The sequence below is a fragment of the Leiobunum rupestre genome, chromosome 10 (assembly GCF_980474605.1).
Source record: "Leiobunum rupestre chromosome 10, qqLeiRupe1.1.hap1, whole genome shotgun sequence".
Lineage (NCBI taxonomy): Eukaryota > Metazoa > Arthropoda > Arachnida > Opiliones > Sclerosomatidae > Leiobunum > Leiobunum rupestre.
The window spans coordinates 11,074,125-11,092,042 of NC_143393.1; the positions used below are offsets into that span (position 1 = coordinate 11,074,125).

The 17,918-nt window shown below is 38.0% G+C and overlaps 2 protein-coding genes across 5 annotated transcripts in view; one reads left to right on the plus strand and one right to left on the minus strand.

The window, feature by feature from the left end:
• Positions 1-10,274, plus strand: part of Plod (procollagen lysyl hydroxylase) — a 35,368-nt gene extending 25,094 nt beyond the window's left edge. For both annotated transcript variants that reach the window (XM_090159727.1, XM_090159728.1), the window contains 7 exons: positions 5,063-5,201; positions 5,276-5,389; positions 6,716-6,784; positions 6,844-6,948; positions 7,615-7,761; positions 8,836-8,964; positions 9,881-10,274. In XM_090159727.1, coding sequence (XP_090015853.1) covers positions 5,063-5,201; positions 5,276-5,389; positions 6,716-6,784; positions 6,844-6,948; positions 7,615-7,761; positions 8,836-8,964; positions 9,881-10,036 — 859 coding nt within the window. In that variant the 3' untranslated portion in view covers positions 10,037-10,274. The remainder of the gene's footprint in view (positions 1-5,062; positions 5,202-5,275; positions 5,390-6,715; positions 6,785-6,843; positions 6,949-7,614; positions 7,762-8,835; positions 8,965-9,880) is intronic.
• A 2,202-nt stretch (positions 10,275-12,476) lies between these two features.
• On the minus strand, positions 12,477-16,967 carry LOC149923657 (immunoglobulin domain-containing protein oig-4-like). Of its 3 annotated transcripts, XR_016476828.1 has the most exons (4): positions 16,507-16,967; positions 16,297-16,446; positions 13,724-14,442; positions 12,477-13,415 (listed from the first exon to the last, which is right to left on the minus strand). XR_016476828.1 is itself a non-coding variant. In XM_090159730.1 (3 exons), the coding sequence occupies exons 1-3, from the start codon at positions 16,681-16,683 to the stop codon at positions 14,278-14,280; spliced, it is 483 nt and encodes a 160-aa protein (XP_090015856.1). In that variant the 5' UTR covers positions 16,684-16,967; the 3' UTR covers positions 12,477-14,277. The 3 variants fall into 3 exon arrangements, 2 of the variants coding, with proteins under 2 accessions (XP_090015856.1, XP_090015855.1); XM_090159730.1 differs by having other exon boundaries at positions 12,477-14,433; XM_090159729.1 differs by having other exon boundaries at positions 12,477-14,442.
• Between the last annotated feature and the right edge of the window lie 951 nt (positions 16,968-17,918).

The following is a 17,918-nucleotide window of genomic DNA, read 5'->3' on the forward strand; positions in this document are numbered from 1 at the left end:
TGCCTACGGCCCTACGTTTTAATCCCGACTATAACGTAGGCAACGATGAAACGTTAGTGGTTTTATGTAAGCGGAATTTTTTTATCACTTAGGAAGATGGCAATCCACAACAATAGGCTGCTTTCCCGTAAAGTATCGCCCCCTATCATTGCTGCAGCGCGAATTTTTTAATTTTGTCACCCGACGAAAAACTCATCCGATTTCCTAGTTACTGGCGAACAAAATATTAATATCTATCGATGAACATAATGTAACCTAGGAGCGACAACACAAGGAGAACGCGGCTAGCCTTTAAACACGCTAACGCAGTGTTGTGTACAAATTTCATTGGACGAGCCCTTACGATGCACGTTTTACGGAAAGGGGGAAGACAATTTCCGAATTTTTCCCTTCCGACGGCAGCATGCGCTAAAATGAAAACTGTACACTAGAAAATACGCAACTTTTGACGGGTTGCGTTCTCCTTGTGTGGGGTGCTGTGTTTGTTGCTCCTAGATGTAATGAAATTATTTTGGTTCAATCGAAAGCTGTGTATTATAATTCGCTAGTTTCAATAATGTAAATACCACAAGTACAGCCAACTTCAATAGTTTTGACACGCGCTTTTATTTTATCGCAACTGGACAAGATGGTACTTTTGCGCGATACTAATTTTAAGAACACGCTACCTTATTCAGTGCTAAATGTTAGATGGCGGTAATGTTATTCAAACTTTCAAATTGACGCTAAGCGTTGGTCGCAAGACGGTAAACGTCTAAATTGGAGATATTTGGACTTGCATGGTAATAATTATAATAATCGGCTAGACTAATACCCGAAGTACCACTTTAGGCCCAAGTTATCTAGCGACTTTTAAAGCCATCAATGCAAGTGGCCGGATTATAATGCGTAGCAGTTAGTCCCCGTTCGTAAACTTTGGAAATCGCTACCAATCGAAGATAATACCGTATACATAGCTACCGAAAACGCCATCTATCGTACCATCGAGGTACAACACTACTGAAAACGCCATCTATCGTACCATCGAGGTACAACACTTCTGAAAACGCCATCTATCGCACCATCGAGGTACAACACTACTGAAAACGCCATCTATCGTACCAGTCAGGTACAACACTATACCATAAACGCCATCTATCGTACCATCCAGGTACTACACTATACCATAAACGCCATCTACCGTACCAACGAGTTTCAACACTACCGAAATCGCCATCTATCGTACCAGCCAGGTACTACACTATACCATAAACGCTAAATATCGTACCATCCAGGTACTACACAATACCATAAACGCCATCTATCGTACCATCCAGGTACAACACAACCGAAAACGACATCTATCGTACCATCCAGGTACTACACTATACCATAAACGCCATCTATCGTACCATCCAGGTACTACACTATACCATAAACGCCATCTATCGTACCATTTAGGTACAACACAACTGAAAACGCCATCTATCGTACCAGTCAGGTACAACACTATACCATAAACGCCATCTATCGTACCATCCTGGTACTACACTATACCATAAACGCCATCTATCGTACCATCCTGGTACTACACTATACCATAAACGCCATCTATCGTACCATCCTGGTACTACACTATACCATAAACGCCATCTATCGTACCATCGACGAACAACACTACCGAAAACGCCATCTACCGTACCAGCCAGGTACTACACAATACCTTAAACGCCATATATCGTACTATCGAGGTACCTTAAACGCCATATATCGTACTATCGAGGTACAACACTACCGAAAACGCCATCTACCGTACCAGCCAGGTACAACACTAGAGCCGCCCCACTTGCTTTAAAAGGCAATAAAGGCGGTTATTCTTGTTAATCTCGGTTTCCATAATCAGCTTTTGGAAATGGGAACAGGGCGCCAAAGTGTTGTTGGGCAGCCGACCTCCTTTCTCAGCGTGTCTCCCTTGGCCGTTCTTTTTAGTTATTGACCATTTCTTACGTGCTCCGGCTGGAAATGGGGAACTCTTTTTTCCTCCGGGATTGTTTGCCAGACTCGTTTGGAATGAGGAATCAACCCCTCCCCACGCCCAGTACGTACGCTATACTTTTCGGACGGTAATCTCCCAGTCCAGTTTCGTTTTACTCCTAAATGACTTTTTCTCGCTCATACTCTTCTTAACATTGCGCGCGCAAAATTCTAAATCGATACTTTATTACCTTAATAACAGTTTTGAATGATGAGCCTTACATTTAGAACAAAAGAGCCGTCTTCTCAAAATTACTTTTAAAATAGTATACGCAGAAGTATATAAGTATTACGAGATAAGTATCTAGCAGGGTTGGCTGATTTAAATCAATGATGGTTTTCAAAAGAAATGTTTGATTTAAATCAATTTTCATAAAGTATTTTTGAAAAAGAAAAAACCTCGCCAATTGCTATAATTTAGGTTTAAATATAATCTTTTTTGTACTTCCCCTTACAAGAATGTATTTATTTATATTTAGGAAGAATAATTATGTTGCGACAATCGCCGGGCACGTTGAACGCCTTTCCCCCGTCTCGCGCGGGGGGAAAGACAAAACGTCACCGGCGTTTGATTACCATTGCGTTAGGTGACGTAAATTTTAAGCAGCCAATGAAATACCGGGACTATTCATTTTATTTTAAGCGGAGGAGCGTACTGGGGGGACCAACGAGTGGATTGAGAGAAAGGCTAAAAACCGTCTCGACATAGTCATTCTCCCTAGGTATAAATAAATACATTCTTGCCCCTAATGTTGCATCTATGGTTGCATTGGATTCTACCGGTGCTTGGGGATTCCGCACAATTTTTTTAGATTTAAAAAAAAACTTCTATATGATTATTAGCTTAAATTGAATAAATTCTTTATACATATATCAGGGTTCATACAATATTTAAAAAACCATTTTCTCTGAATTTTCCGGGTTTTCCAGAGTAGTTTTGAATATTTTCCAGGTGTACTTTTTAAAATCATAGGGGTCTATCAAATGTTAAAAGCATTACTGTTACACTTTCTAATATAATATAGTCAAGATTGAACGTATGAATTCAATACTAAGTAATAATTTCAGTAATACTAAAAGAAATTGCACATAACTTGGAGTTCTCATAATTATTTTCCCTGATTTCCCTGATTTTTCAGGAAAATTTTCATTTTCCCTGATATTTCCCTGACTTTTATGCTTTAAATAAATTTCACTGATATTTCAAGGTTTTCACTGATTTCCATGTTTACAATGAACCCTGATATATGTAGATTAAGTCTTTAAAAAATTAAAACATTTGTTTTAGGTAAAATTATAATACTAAATTATATAAAACCCTAATTATTTTTTTCGACTCGGCAGAATGACAATTTTTAGCATCGCTCCCTCCCAACCAACGTCTTGCGCTAACAGTAAGCTACTCTATTAAAAAATCCAATCAACACATTATCTCATTGGTTTCCTAAAACCAAAGATTCAATGCTCGGAGGCATTCTCACTCTTCATCACCTCCTGTGAGAACTTGAGAAGGACCGAATTCTCACTATCAACGGAAGAATTCTTAGAATTTTGACGCGGCCCATACGAATTATTTATTTATTAATAGACCATTTTCTTCGATGATAATAGACTTATAACCAAAAGTGACATAATTACCAAAAGTGTGTCAATCGGACCTATTTCTGAATGAATGTTACGAGCGAAATACAAGTTGGGAGGGGAGAAGGGAAAGTATGCCTTGGGGAGGGAAGGAAGTTAAAACCAACAAATAACGCCTCGTAGTGAGGAACGGAGGAACTAAGTAGCACTGGTCAAAGTTAGTGTATTTTTTGATTTTTCGTCGTTCTGTGGAGATGCTATCGCCATCTACCTACGATGTAATACCATGGACTAAAAAAAGATCCAGAATGGCGACAATAAGCCGTCTTTTATGTGGTCGATCTCGAGTCGAGCATTAATTAAACCTTTAGCGTACGAAAGTACAGGGATTGTCACACTTTTATTAATTATGTCACTTTTGTTATAACGTTATAATTCTTTTAAATCTTATTTTAAACTCACCTACAATAGGTGGTTTCATTTCGCTTGTTCCGGCATTTCGGAGTAGGGTAAGAAGAGTAAGGCTATGACGTCATTTTTCTCTGATTCTATGGTGGCGAATAGTTCGAGTCGGAGTAAAAACGTGTTTCCAAAATGGCTGCCTGTGGCTTTTTTAGCAGATAAATTCTGGCTTGCAGACGAAAAAATCCTATTTACTCCCTTACATCTTCTTTTGGTATTTGATCGATTATCGAATAACATTTTTCGGCGAATATTCGGAAAATATAAATTCTAATATTATCGGCCACCGCGTAGCTGTCTATGGGGAGGGTAAATCTATAGGCTATAGAGAAATTCTATATAAAAGAACGTACGCCATTTTTCAGTTGGCTCTCAGCAGATACTTTTTTGTGTGTACAGATAGTTTTAGTTTTTTATTTACGTCACAGGTCACCTATGACGTCATTAAGTAATTCATATACATATACTATTAAATAATTCAGTACTACCATTTAGATATTAAAATTTTAAATATTTTGACTATTAGACCTGTTCGCTACCTGAGAGCAAAAGTCAAGTAAGTCGAGATACGTGACTATTGAAAGAAATTCAAAATAAGAATCCTTGAGTGTTTTTAAATTAAGGTGACACAGGACAAAACTTTCAATATATATTTTAACTCTATTTTTTATCAATTTTCATTATTAGATTATCATTGTTATTATGCTAGATTTCGAACTTAAAACTGGTTTTTCTCAAATAGGGGTTTTCAGACTTGCTTGACTCTTGCTCTAAGGTAGCGAGTTATTCGCCTAATATTTGGGCCTATATTCGACGAATATTCGATAAGGTAGTATTTGCGTTAAGCCTAACTATTTGGTATTTGGTTCGAAAACTACAGTAACTATTCGTCCCTGTATTCTATTAGAAAATGTTTGGGCATTCGATATTCGTCTCGATAGGTTAAAAGTGCTATTCTGCCTGAACAATTATATTGTTTGTATATGATGTAATAATCTTTGAACAGGGGTCTGTGGAATGTTCCGTTTATATCTACTTGTTACCTGATACACGGCTCATTGCTGAAGGACAGGGACAGTTCTCCGTCTTACATTCACGGCCTGCTGGACCCTGATATGGCTTTTTGCAAGAACGTTAGGGATAAGGTATGATACATTTGTCGTCATTCGCGTCGAGTGACTCGAGTTCCTTATTAATACGTGACATTCTTTACGCAAAGGGTGTATTCATGTACATAAGTAACGTCCACCACTATGGCCATTTAACTAATCCCGAAACGTACGACCTGAGTCTACAGCACAGCGAGATGTTCGAAATTTATAGCAACCAGTTGGTAAGCTTTTTTCATTTTTTTTTGCATGCTTTAGTTGGGGTAACTTTAGGGGTGGGATGGATACAGCTGATATTAACAAAAGCCAGGCTCGCACTTACCCCTAAAATCGCTTCGTTTTAGATAACTAGTTTTCTAAACCAGCCTGAGAAATCGCTTCGTGTTGGTTCACGAAGCAACTCGTCCAAGTCGGTTCGCTTAGAATCGCTTTCAAAACGACAAGGCGGGGAAATAAAATTGCTCGTATTTTCCAAAATAATGGGAATAGAATTCTAAATGATGTCTAATACTATTATTTTACGCATAGTAAACATGATTAACTAATTCTTTTGGGATAAATTTTAGTATTTTCCAAATTGTGGTCATAATTTGAAATGACGTTAAGCCTTGGCTATAAGCTAGCCAGGGTGAAGCGATTTCGCAGGTGTGAACCAAGAATTATCGTTGGCGGTCAAAACTGGCATGCAAACCGACCTAAACTAGGTTTTAAGCTCTAGTGTGACCGTGGCTAAAGTTATCGATCATAACAGTAGTGTATAAGATCAAATCATTATAAAAGACGGTTCAGTACACTGTCATACCATTTTATTCTAATTTTTCATCACAAATATTTGCAAGAGCATATCGGAATATGTTTCTTTTCATTTTACGTGATACATATTTTCTATCACAAATCGAATATCGTGGTTTTTTATTTGTTTACACTCGTAACCCCCTGTCTAAAAAAGGTATGATCTAGCTTCTAAAGTCTGGCGTACGTGGCGCGGCCAATCAAAAAAATATTACCATTAGTTAGTTAATCGAGAATTTTCTTATTTTTAAATGTTTTTCTGAAAATATTTTTCTAATACTGGTATCGGCCAATATCGGGTTCGCTTAAAGGGACTTTCAAGGTAGGAGTGACTCCGAGTGAGGGGTCGGAAGTCGATTCAAAAACGTCACTGAAACGTCATCAGAGTGTAACTTTGTTAATGCGACGAACGGCGAATGAATTATGTATTTCTAAATGGACTTCAACCCCCCACAGCTCTCACTTGAAAGTCCCTTTAAGCCGCCGATATTGGCCGATACCGATATTAGAAAAATAGGCCGATATATCGGTGCATCCCTAATACAAATGACCGTGGACCGTGCTGCCCTAGGCCCAGGGTTTGAACAAACGACCGTGGCCCGTGCTGCCAGAGGCCCAGGGTTAAAATAACATAGATATCTCCAGTAATTACGGCGTTCTTGGGACCAAAAATTATTATTTTCCGGGGTCCGGGATGCCCCAAGGGTGACTAACCCGTTGAGCCTCCTTTATTTAATTATTCTTTATTTTCTTACAAGGATTGGGAACTTAGATACATTCATGAAAATTACTCGAAGAACTTCGAACCTGATCATGTCTTTGAGCAGGTAGATTTCCATTTTGAACGTCCAATTTTTTTCGACAATAATATTATTGAACTATTTAGCCTTGTCCCGATGTCTTTTGGTTCCCCGTTGTATCCGAGATTTTTACCAAACATTTAATAGACCTTATGGAGGGGTTTGGACAATGGTCTGCTGGAACAAACTACGTAAGTTTTTCTAGCCTCTTAGTTCAAGAGCCCATGACCAAATAAGCGTGTGATAAGGTACACGATGGGTCAAGGTATTTTTTAATTAGGTTAGTGATTTGTAACAAAGAACTGTTTGTCTTTCGGGTCAAAGTGGGGGCTTTCCGGAAATACGAACCACGTGACGTCACTTTCGGTGATTTTGAAAATTGATATGACCTGATATTGGTATCATTCGATTGGTCTCAACGTGCTCTTACCAAATATATTAACCTTCAAATCTGAACCAATTGGCGTATAAGATTAAAAAATTAATTTCGAGCCCCTCCCAAATTTACAAATATAAGACAAAATTACTTTTTTAATCTTATACGCCTCTTGGTTCAGATTTGAAGGTTAATTTTGTGATATTTGGTAAGAGCACGTTGAGACCAATCGAATGATACCAATATCAGGTCATATCAATTTTCAAAATCACCGGAAGTGACGTCACGTGGTTCGTATTTCCGGAAAGCCCCCACTTTGACCCGAAAGACAAACAGTTCTTTGTTACGAATCACTAACCTAATTAAAAAATACCTTGACCCATCGTGTACCTTATCACATGCTTATTTGGTCATGGGCTCTTGGACTATCTCTTCCGTAATCTTTGGTAACCGTGTTTAAACCCGAACTCCCGGTGGTCAGGATCCTAGGGTGTCGGGTGGTTACGAAAACGTCCCAACGAGAGACATACACATGAACCAAATTGGTATGGAACAACAATGGCTGTATTTCTTGAGGGAATACATCCGGCCAGTGCAAGAGAAAATATTCCTTGGCTACTTCCACGATGTAAGTTCTTTTCTGCTTTATTTATATTATTTATCAGGAATCCATAACACTACTTACAGACTGATTATCCGTTATACTTCGAACGATAGTTTTAAGCTTTAGCTTAAGTGAAAAATGCTTAATTGATAAGTACACTGCCCCGGAGGTCCTATAATTCCTACAAAATCCAATATTTTCAAAAATGTCGTATAACATCCTATTTTTTGGCAAAATTCCCAAAAATAAATAAATAATAATAATAATCAGCTAGGATAATACCCAAGGCACCACCGTAGGCCTAAGTCATCAATATACTTTTAAAGCCATTAATCCAGGTGACCGGGTACAATGCGTAAGAGGATGGTGGAAAGACCTTCATGCCACGCGAGCCAACAGCTCCCTACACTAACTATTCCCGTTAACCTCGACAAGTCCTATAAAATTATATAATCTTGATATTTTCCCCATTTCAAATCCCGCCACTCTGTTAAATTGCTAGATTTGGTTGTAGGATAAATTCCTATACAAAGTCATTCTAGTCCAGCGGTTCCCAAAAGGTGTTCCAAAGAACCGTGGGGTTCCGTGATCCGTGGAAGGGTCACAGGGGTTCCGAGAATTCGCAGCGTGGCCATTTTTGTTTGTGTCAAGAGTCTTTTAAGATGAGTAAGAAATTGAGTTGGGGTTCCGCCAGAATTAGGGGAATAATGTAGGGTTCCATAGCAAAAGAAAATTGGGAACCGCTGATCTAGTCTATACTTTTGTTATTGTACTAGTATATTTTTGTGATAAAATGGTTAAATTATTACTCATTTTTAAGTGAAAATCAAAGATTTATTTCACTAAATATAGATTGGGTTTTTAAATGCATACAGTTAGTAAATGAAATGACATATATAGTCCTATAAAATCCTATAATTTTAAAATAATTTCCTATAAAAAAAATTGTAGATTCGAGTGGGGGGCCCTGTAAGCTAATTTTAAATTAACTTCGAACAATGTAATTTTAGCCATAGCTGTTAAAGTTCATATCAGTCCAAGTAGCGTTATAGTTTCCTAATTTATTGAATCGTATAATAATTGAAATCGTTACTTAAGCCACCTAAAGCAGCCATGAACTTCGTGGTGCGCTACAAACCAGAGGAACAAGCTTCTTTAAGGCCACATCACGATGCTTCCACGTACACGATAAACATCGCTCTTAATAGGAAAGATATCGATTACGAGGTACAACATTTATTATTGGTTAAATTAAATATTAATTATTGGTTAAATTAATTAATTATTGGTTAAATTAACTATTAATTATTGGTTAAATTAACTATTAATTAATAGATACATTTACTATTAATTATTGATTAAATTATCTATTAATTAATAGATAAATTTACTATTAATTATTGATTAAATTAACTATTAATTATTGATTAAATTAACTATTAATTATTGATTAAATTAACTATTAATTGATAGTTAAATTTACTATTAATTATTGATTAAATTAACTATTAGTTATAAGTTAAATTAACAATTAACTATAAGTTAAAATAACAATTAGTTATAAGTTAAATTAACAATTAGTTATAAGTTAAATTAACAATTAGTTATAAGTTAAATTAACAATTAGTTATAAGTTAAATTAACAATTAGTTATAAGTTAAATTAACAATTAGTTATAAGTTAAATTAACTATTAGTTATAAGTTAAATTAACTATTAGTTATAAGTTAAATTAACAATTAGTTATAAGTTAAATTAACTATTAGTTATAAGTTAAATTAACAATTAGTTATAAGTTAAATTAACAATTAGTTATAAGTTAAATTAACTATTAGTTATAAATTAGTATTTTAATTATAAATTAAATTAGTATTTTAATTTTAATTTCAATTAATTTTTAATTATTAGTTAAATTAATTTTTAATTATTAGTTAAATTAGTTTTTAATTATTATTTAAATTAGTTTTTAATTATAATTTCAATTAATTTTTAATTATAATTTCAATTAATTTATAATTATAATTTCAATTAGTTTTAATTATAGTTTCAATTAGTTTTTAATTATAATTTCAATTAGTTTTTAATTATTAGTTAAATAAATTTTTAATTATTAATTAGCGATGATTTGTATGATGTGTTTGCAGGGTGGTGGATGCAAATTTATTCGCTACAACTGTAGCGTGGTGGACTTGCGCATCGGCTGGTCTCTGATCCATCCCGGCCGGCTGACGCACTACCACGAAGGGCTGCTAGTAACGAAGGGCGTTCGTTACATTATGATCTCTTTCATAGATCCGTAAATTCGGTTGGTTTTTAATCTACTTAATCGACGACTACGATGATGTCCTAATCAACTCTCATTTTTAAACATGAACAATCTAGCGCGGAAATGATCCCCTTTTTTATATATTTCGAAGTCCTAGCCTGTTAGCGTGTGAAAGTTTCAAACCAGATTTTATATTTCTTAATGTATGTGCAATAAGTTTAAAGATGCGAATGTGAAAGAGAATGTGCCGTTTGCTTTATAAGACTGAAAAATGAGCTTGAAACTAAAAATGATTTTTTAATACAAAATGTTTGATTTTTTTCATCCTATTCCCTTCCGATAGCGAACCGCTCAGCTCGCACACCACTCGAGGTATCTCGCGTGTTAACCGCTCTCGCTCTCAAATTTTGAGAGCCGGAATAGGCGCTCGCTGATTTCCGTTCATTTTTGAGAACCGGAATATGCGCTCGCGAATTTTCGCTCAATTTTGAGAGCCGGAGTAGGCGCTCGCGAATTTTCGCTCAATTTTGAGAGCCGGAGTAGGCGCTCGCGAATTTCCGATCAATTTTGAGAGCCGGAGTAGGCGCTCGCGAATTTTCGCTCAATTTTGAGAGCCGGAATATGCGCTCGCGAATTTCCGATCAATTTTGAGAGCCGGAGTAGGCGCTCGCGAATTTTCGCTCAATTTTGAGAGCCGGAATATGCGCTCGCGAATTTCCGATCAATTTTGCGAGCCGGAGTAGGCGCTCGCGAATTTTCGCTCAATTTTGAGAGCCGGAGTAGGCGCTCGCGAATTTTCGCTCAATTTTGAGAGCCGGAGTAGGCGCTCGCGAATTTTCGCTCAATTTTGAGAACCGGAATAGGCGCTGGCGGATTTCAGCTCCATTTGGAGAGCAAAAAGTATATTTTACGGCTCAATTTCGCTCAAAGTGTGAAAAACCTCTCAAATGAGATGAGCGTTGTCCATCACTGTTCCCTATTAATTTCTTTTTAAGGATAATGACGTTTCTTTAGCGTTATCAAATCAGTCCCGTATCTCATTGGTCCCCAAAAACTGACGTCACGCCGTACCTTTGACTATGGCCGCCATGCTGGTAATCTTTTTTTTCCAATTGGAAAAAGCATGGGTGACGTATTATATTATATACGTCATGCTGCCAAGTCCCTATTTAAAGATATAAAATACAGACTAGAACACGTTTTTATCCCAGGCTTAGTGACGCAGCCTCTATGTTTTGAATACGGCCAACCCCGATGGCGGAAGCGCGTTATAGAAGTTTGCAGTGCTTTGACGAATTTCTGGGAATATTTAACAAGTTAGCTAAGACCTAAACAGTTTATGCTATCGCCTATTCGACCATGATACAACGGATCGTTTCCACACTATCTTTCTCCTAAGTATAAATAAATCCTTTTTTTTTGGATGAAACCTATTGGCTAAGAGAAAGGGAGACCTCCGGCAATGCTGGAGTGACTTATGGGACCCTAAATTCCTATCGATCGTTGGGCTAGATATTTTGGTGTAAAATTGGAAAGGGGTGACTTGATATGAACTGCGCCAATATTTATTCTGAAATAGCAATAAGCTGTTGGATAAATCCACAAAGCGGCACTCTGAGGGATTTAGAGCGGACAAACTTTTCACATTAGCTCTCCCGGTGGAAAGCAAATGAATGTCACCATATTCATACACTCGCAAAACCCAAGGTTTGCTATGATTCCTATGACACGTTCTCGGAATCCCAATGTTTATGATCGATGAGCTTACGGTAAAAGGCGCTTCAATAAAAAACCCTCTCTTGTTATTTCCTCCCTACGTGACGAAAAGGGCATCGATTAATGAACAATTTCCGGTTGGTAGGTTATTAGCTTCGATTAGCTAGCCAAATTTGCCAAAATAAAGCCCCAAACTAAGACAACTATTATTTAAAACTCAGCTAGGCCTAATACCATTTTATTATCCTTAACGCTAAAAATTTCAGCTAGGCCTAATAGAATTTTAGTCTCCTCGACGCTAAAAATCTCAGCTAGGCCTAATACAATTTTACTCTCCTCGACGCTAAAAATCTCAGCTAGGCCTAAGACAATTTTATTAACTTCGACGCAAAAATTTACGAATTTTGAAATGACGTTTTAGCGCGCGACACTACAGGTACATGTCTTTGGCACACAGCCTTCTTTGCGTGCTTTTTTGACCATAACATGTAGAGGTATTTTCACGCGCAAATTGAATTTTAAAAGCCGTCAATTATCCGCTAGGCTTAACACGATTTTTTCTGGTCGACGCTCAACATCGCGGCCATTTTGCCCGTGTACAAGCACCATATTCAGAGTAGCATGTCCAGGCGCTATGTATTAATACTACCTATCGAATCGCTGAATGGGTTTTATTTAAATTTCCCATCTTGGATCCACAAAAATGGTACTGTTTGAGTGGGTTAATATGAAGTTCCGACATTAGAAACTTTGGATGAGTTCTTTTTATTGGAATCTGAGATAATTTTAACTAGAACAATTACAATTTATAATTTCTTGATACAAAAATAGGTAAGGGTTAAAGGGTCTAATTCCAGCACAATCTCACAGGCCTGAAGAGCGGTTGGGTTTATTAGTGATCGCTCACGGATGGACTATAGGCCAGCACCAGGAAATCGCCTGGCTTCAACGCTTCCTTTCGCGGACTCGCCATCTATTGGCACTTGGATTAATAACCGCATTGGGATATTCCGGTCTCGTAGAAATTCCCTTCGCTGGCGGAAAATCGTGTGCTAATGGCGCTCTATCGGGAAAGATGGGCGTAACAACGTCTGCGCATGGACGAAAAACGATGTACATTTGTTTCTACGTAAATTACGCCACCCGTTAATATATCTACTACCAAAATTGGACGCGAAAATTAGTTCAAAAAATAAACGCCAGGGGCGCGTCAAAATTCTAAGAGGGAATTTTTCTCTTGAGAAGAGTTCTTCGTGAGAATTTTTCACCCCGTGAGAACTCGCTAAAAAACGTCCAATGTAAAAAGATTCTTCTAAAGATGGCGGCTTACGAGAATGGCAAGAACGCTGTAAACTAAGCCTTTGACCATAAATATAATTTTTACACGATTTCACAACAATATATGAAGGATGAAAACATTTTATTTATAATTTAAAAGGAAATATTTCATCGGAAATTAACTTAACATTCGGTTTTCTCTTAAATTCATTTTCGTCCACAAAAGTATCATACTGTTTATTTTCTTCCGCATCAAGTAAACTGACTAGAATATTAGCTGCCATTTTTATATATAATTTCCCCCGCCCCCTTTGGACCAAGTGAGAATGCTCGGAGCATTCTCACTCTTCTCAGGAGAACTCGTGAGAAGAGATTACGTCACTTCCTGTGAGAAGGACCGTCAAGATTTTGAGAAGTGCCTACATAGAAATCTCATAGGTAACTAGAATGCTGCCGCCTACGGCCGAGCTTGACGCCAGTTCGCCTTGAACCTTCAGCCAATGAGAGGCCGTAGAGTGGTTCCGCCAAGGAGGATAATAATCCTCCTTGGATCCGCTACTCTAGCGGGAGATAGGTGACGTCATTCTCTCTGGTGACATAAAATTCTTGGCAGAACCACTCTTTGAGCTCTGATTGGCTGAGATCTGGCTATCGTCTGCCACGGCGTTTGGCCCATTTACCAGTTACACGGCAGCATTCTAGTTACCTATGAGATTTCTATGAGTGCCTACTCTCTGAATAAATTCGTGCTTTGCATTTTCTCGCTAGAGCGCCATTAGCATAGGTTTCCAGGTTTTTGCTAAGCCGTTAAATAATCCAAGATTAGCGTGACGCGAAAAAAACCGTAGAAGCGAACTAAGCTTCAAACTGTAAGAATATTCTACAAAAGAGGCTAAACAATTCTAGTATTTACTACTCGTTATATTATTTATTGCCTAGACATATATGCCAATTTTCCAGAGTTTCCTTCGTTTGAGACCACACTTGCGGGAAACGCGAAAAGACGGAAAATTAGGCCTATCCAATGATTTATTGCGGCGTTTTCTTGGCACGCAAATTATCGAGGGTTTTTATACCTTCGCGACTGTTTATACAAGTTCGATTTAGATCATTTTTCCCGAGGGGGTAGTCACTCGCGAAAGGTTTAAACATCTCATTACCGATAATTTCTAGTATCTCTTTTTTGTACTTTCTTGCACGAATGCCATTGATTTCCCAGCGATGAAGTGATTACCCCCTCGATTTCCTCATCTTATTTCTTTAACTTGGAGAAAATGCCATCTAGGTGATGGTGCTGAAGTCGGCTTTAAAGGCCCGGCGGTCGACGGTGTACTTGTTGTTGGCTTGGCACTCGTACGTGCCCGAATCCATTTGCCGGGCCGGGTCGATCTCCAGCTTGCTCTTTATCGTGTCCTTCTCCACCTTCCATTCCGAGATCTGCAAATTCTTCAAATAAATATTTAACGAAGTATGCTGGAATAGATGGTCAAAGAACTCCTGGCTAGCGGATTTTCTTGATTGCCTTTTAATACCCTTCGATTATCCAATTAGGACTGGCTAACTATACCCACTGGTTTGCTATCGTCTGCCTTCACCAATTAAACTACCAAAACATAATAGTTAAATCTTTAAATTACTTTAACTTTCGAAGTAACAAATTTAATTTCCTTTTGTCAGCGGTTATTTAAAAGACCCTTTGGAAGACTGGCGATTTGACTGTTAGGCATGATGGTTATATGTAATTATGGCATTGGCAGTTAATAGATTAAAATTCGTCACATTTTGACACTGAACCCGAAAAATATCGAAATAGCTCCACTCATAGGAGACTAACAAGGAGACATCCCGAGGTGATAATCACCGATATGGTTGAAACTAGGTGGGTACGTAGACCTTATGGTAACAAAAAATTTCACCAAGGGAAAAGTTGCAATGGGCATTAGCTTTGCCATGGCAACCGAAAATGTTTTTGACAAAAACTAATGCCCATTGCAACTTTTCCCTTGGTGAAATTTCATGTTACCATAAGGTCTACATACCCACCTAGTTTCAACCAAATCGGTGATTATCACCTCGGGATGTCTCCTCGCAAGTGAACCAACACGTTTTGAATTCTACTAACACGTTTCATAACGAAGGAACATCCGATCGGATATGCTAGATGTGATTTTTGTGCAGACACGCGGGAGATAGCGAACGGAAACTTTTATGTTAAAGATACTTATATACTTATGACTAAACTTTCGAATTCTGGGTTTCCTAATCCTCGTCAATGGCAAAATTAGCTAGTACCATTAGATTCTAATATTGTTCCTTTTGTGTATTCAGAACTATTCTAAAAAAAATATTCAAAGACTAACTAGACGCTACGACAAGCAGACACAACGCGAATAACTCTCATTAACCGTTTAAATTTACACGTGAAAAATAGAACATGTCACACAATCATATCGCTCGAGACCATGATATTTTTTGCTTCACCTCAAATAGCGATCTTATTTTAAATACTACTTTCACGCTTGCTTTGTTAAATTAGGGTTAATTTCCATGTTTTCCCTCATCACTATATGTCTTCAATAACTTTACAACCACAAATCCGATTTGAAAAATGAAACCAGATTATGTTTCCGAATATTATGACGCTTCGAACAAGCTTAAGCACGACATATTTTATTTATTTTTCATGACGTCATTTTGGAGGGGTTTGGCTATTTCCGGCTTTGCTCGCGCCCTAATTGTGGTAGGGCATTAATTTTCACCTATTTTATTTTCGTGAGGGTTTGCTTTCATAGAAGCCCTCATTCGGCTCTCTACCTAAAATAGAAACAAAATGGCTGCCAAAAGAAAACGGCCAGAAACTTTTGATCGGGACTGTACCATAATTACTCATAAGTATGCAATGAAACCTTGTTCACGAGATATGACGTATATTACGTCACTTCCGGCTCCGTGACGAAAAACGCGCCATTAGCTTTACTGAAGCGGATTTTGAAAACGCGTCATCAACTTGATAAAATGGGGAACCAAAATTAGTGAGTGGATTTTGGCTTTGCCAATCTATAGTTTAGCTGTTGCTTCGCGATTGCGAGATTCAATTTTTAGGTCCACTTACTGTATATTCCGTGTTAAACAAGCTCTCATTGATTGTTTTTCTATGGTAATGTTATAAAGATGCATACGAGTTATTATGTTAAGATTATCTACTTAATAAGAAATAAGTGCGGGTGAATAATAAGTGTACAGCAGTCATATTTATGGTTAATTACGTCACTTACTAACAGAATAAGAAAATGAGTTTACCTGCAAATGAGGGTGAGAGTAGAGTTCAATGCCATCCTTGAACCAGGAGATGTGAGGAAGGGGGTCGCCTTTGGCCACGCAGATGAAGACAATCTTGTGGCCCAGAAAGAACTCGTAGTCGAAGTGAGAGGCCTTTATTATTTGAGCTCCCTGCGGAACACGGGCAATTTAGCTCAGATTTGCGAATACGTATCAGAAAAGACTTCTTACGTCGGGATTATCGTAATAGGCCCTCATTTTGGGATTGGTGTAGAAAATGTATCTGGTCGAGCCTTTCCCCCTCATTTTTCCTCGACCACGACCCCGTCCTTTGGCCGCGTCCGACGGGACGACCAGCAACAGGGTCAAGAACAACAAAAATAAACCGGCCACCCAAACGCGTCGCATTTTACTCCGCCTCGTAATATATCAAAATAGTCACGAAGGATCCGATACTATTATTATCGATATTTTCAATCTGATTCCGATAAACCGAATTAGCAATTCATAATTAGAGTCAATGTGGTCGTATTCGCGTTTCGCGATTATAAGAGATTCTAACGACGATGAATGACGTGATAGTTTCTCGAAACTCGCGGCATATTTTTCGAGTTCCCGTTATTATCCGTCCGCGACGTCTGAAAGATGGCAGAGCGGTGTCTGAAATGAGTTGGGGTCTGGGGCAGCGGCGAGCTCTCTGAAAATCGGCCCACTGGCAGCAGCCGGTGGATTCCGGAGAAACCCCATCTATTTTTGCTCCTCCTCCCGCAGCCCCAAAAGGCGAGGGAAGGGATACTAAGAGGCGCAGGAGGACGGCTGAGAGAAACGTAGAGATGGGGCAGATCTGATTGGGTCGGCTAGGTAAAGAGTAACAAAAGTTGCAGTTTCTGCAGATCGAGCTGCCGTATTTTCGGAGCCCAACCAAGATTTTGCCAAAACTGAAAAAAAAAAACTGGTTTGTTCCAGGGTAAAACTAGGACATAAAAGTCAATACTGACTTACCCCATTACTTCCTTATGTATAATTTTTATGACACACAATAAAATTATTATTATTATTACTATTTCCTCTAAAATATATGTATTAAGAAATTCTCAAGTAATTCTTAAAGAAAACTCTTCTATTCTTTTCTGGTGACAAACCAAGGTAGACATCCAGTCAGCGCAGTCAACACTAGAGTTGGAGAGGGGTTTGTGTTACGTACCTTGCAAAAAACAGAAATCGAGTCGAAATTTACCTTTGCTTATCATACCCCAAATAGAACGCGGCCATTTTTTTCATTTCTGAATCAACCAACAACTTTTTTACATCGTTACATCCCAAACAACGTAAAAGAAAATTCTCTCTACCCTTAAATCTGAATTTTGGTAAATGGGAACAGAGCCCCGACGAAAGTTTTCTTGGGCGGCCTGGCCTTCTTTTAGTTATTGACCATTTCTAACGTGCTTAGCCTGCAAATTGGTAACTCTTTTTTCCCCGTCGGGGATTATTTGCCAGACCCAGTTGGAATGAAGAATTAGGGCCTTAACTCTTCTCCAAACATACGCCATACTTATCAGTTTCCCAGTACCTTCTTTATACATGTATTTCAGGTACGTACAACAATCGTTATCTAAATAACATTTAAAATTCACAAAATACAA

Bases quoted from the DNA above. Each gene is read 5' to 3' on its own strand.
- LOC149923657 (XM_090159729.1), bottom strand. From the start codon at position 16,683: ATGCGACGCGTTTGGGTGGCCGGTTTATTTTTGTTGTTCTTGACCCTG. The intron at 16,447-16,506 runs GTAAGAAGTCTT...CGTGTTCCGCAG, and splicing joins CCTATTACGATAATCCCGAC to GGAGCTCAAATAATAAAGGC. The intron at 14,443-16,296 runs GTAAACTCATTT...ATTTATTTGAAG, and splicing joins ACTCTCACCCTCATTTGCAG to AATTTGCAGATCTCGGAATG.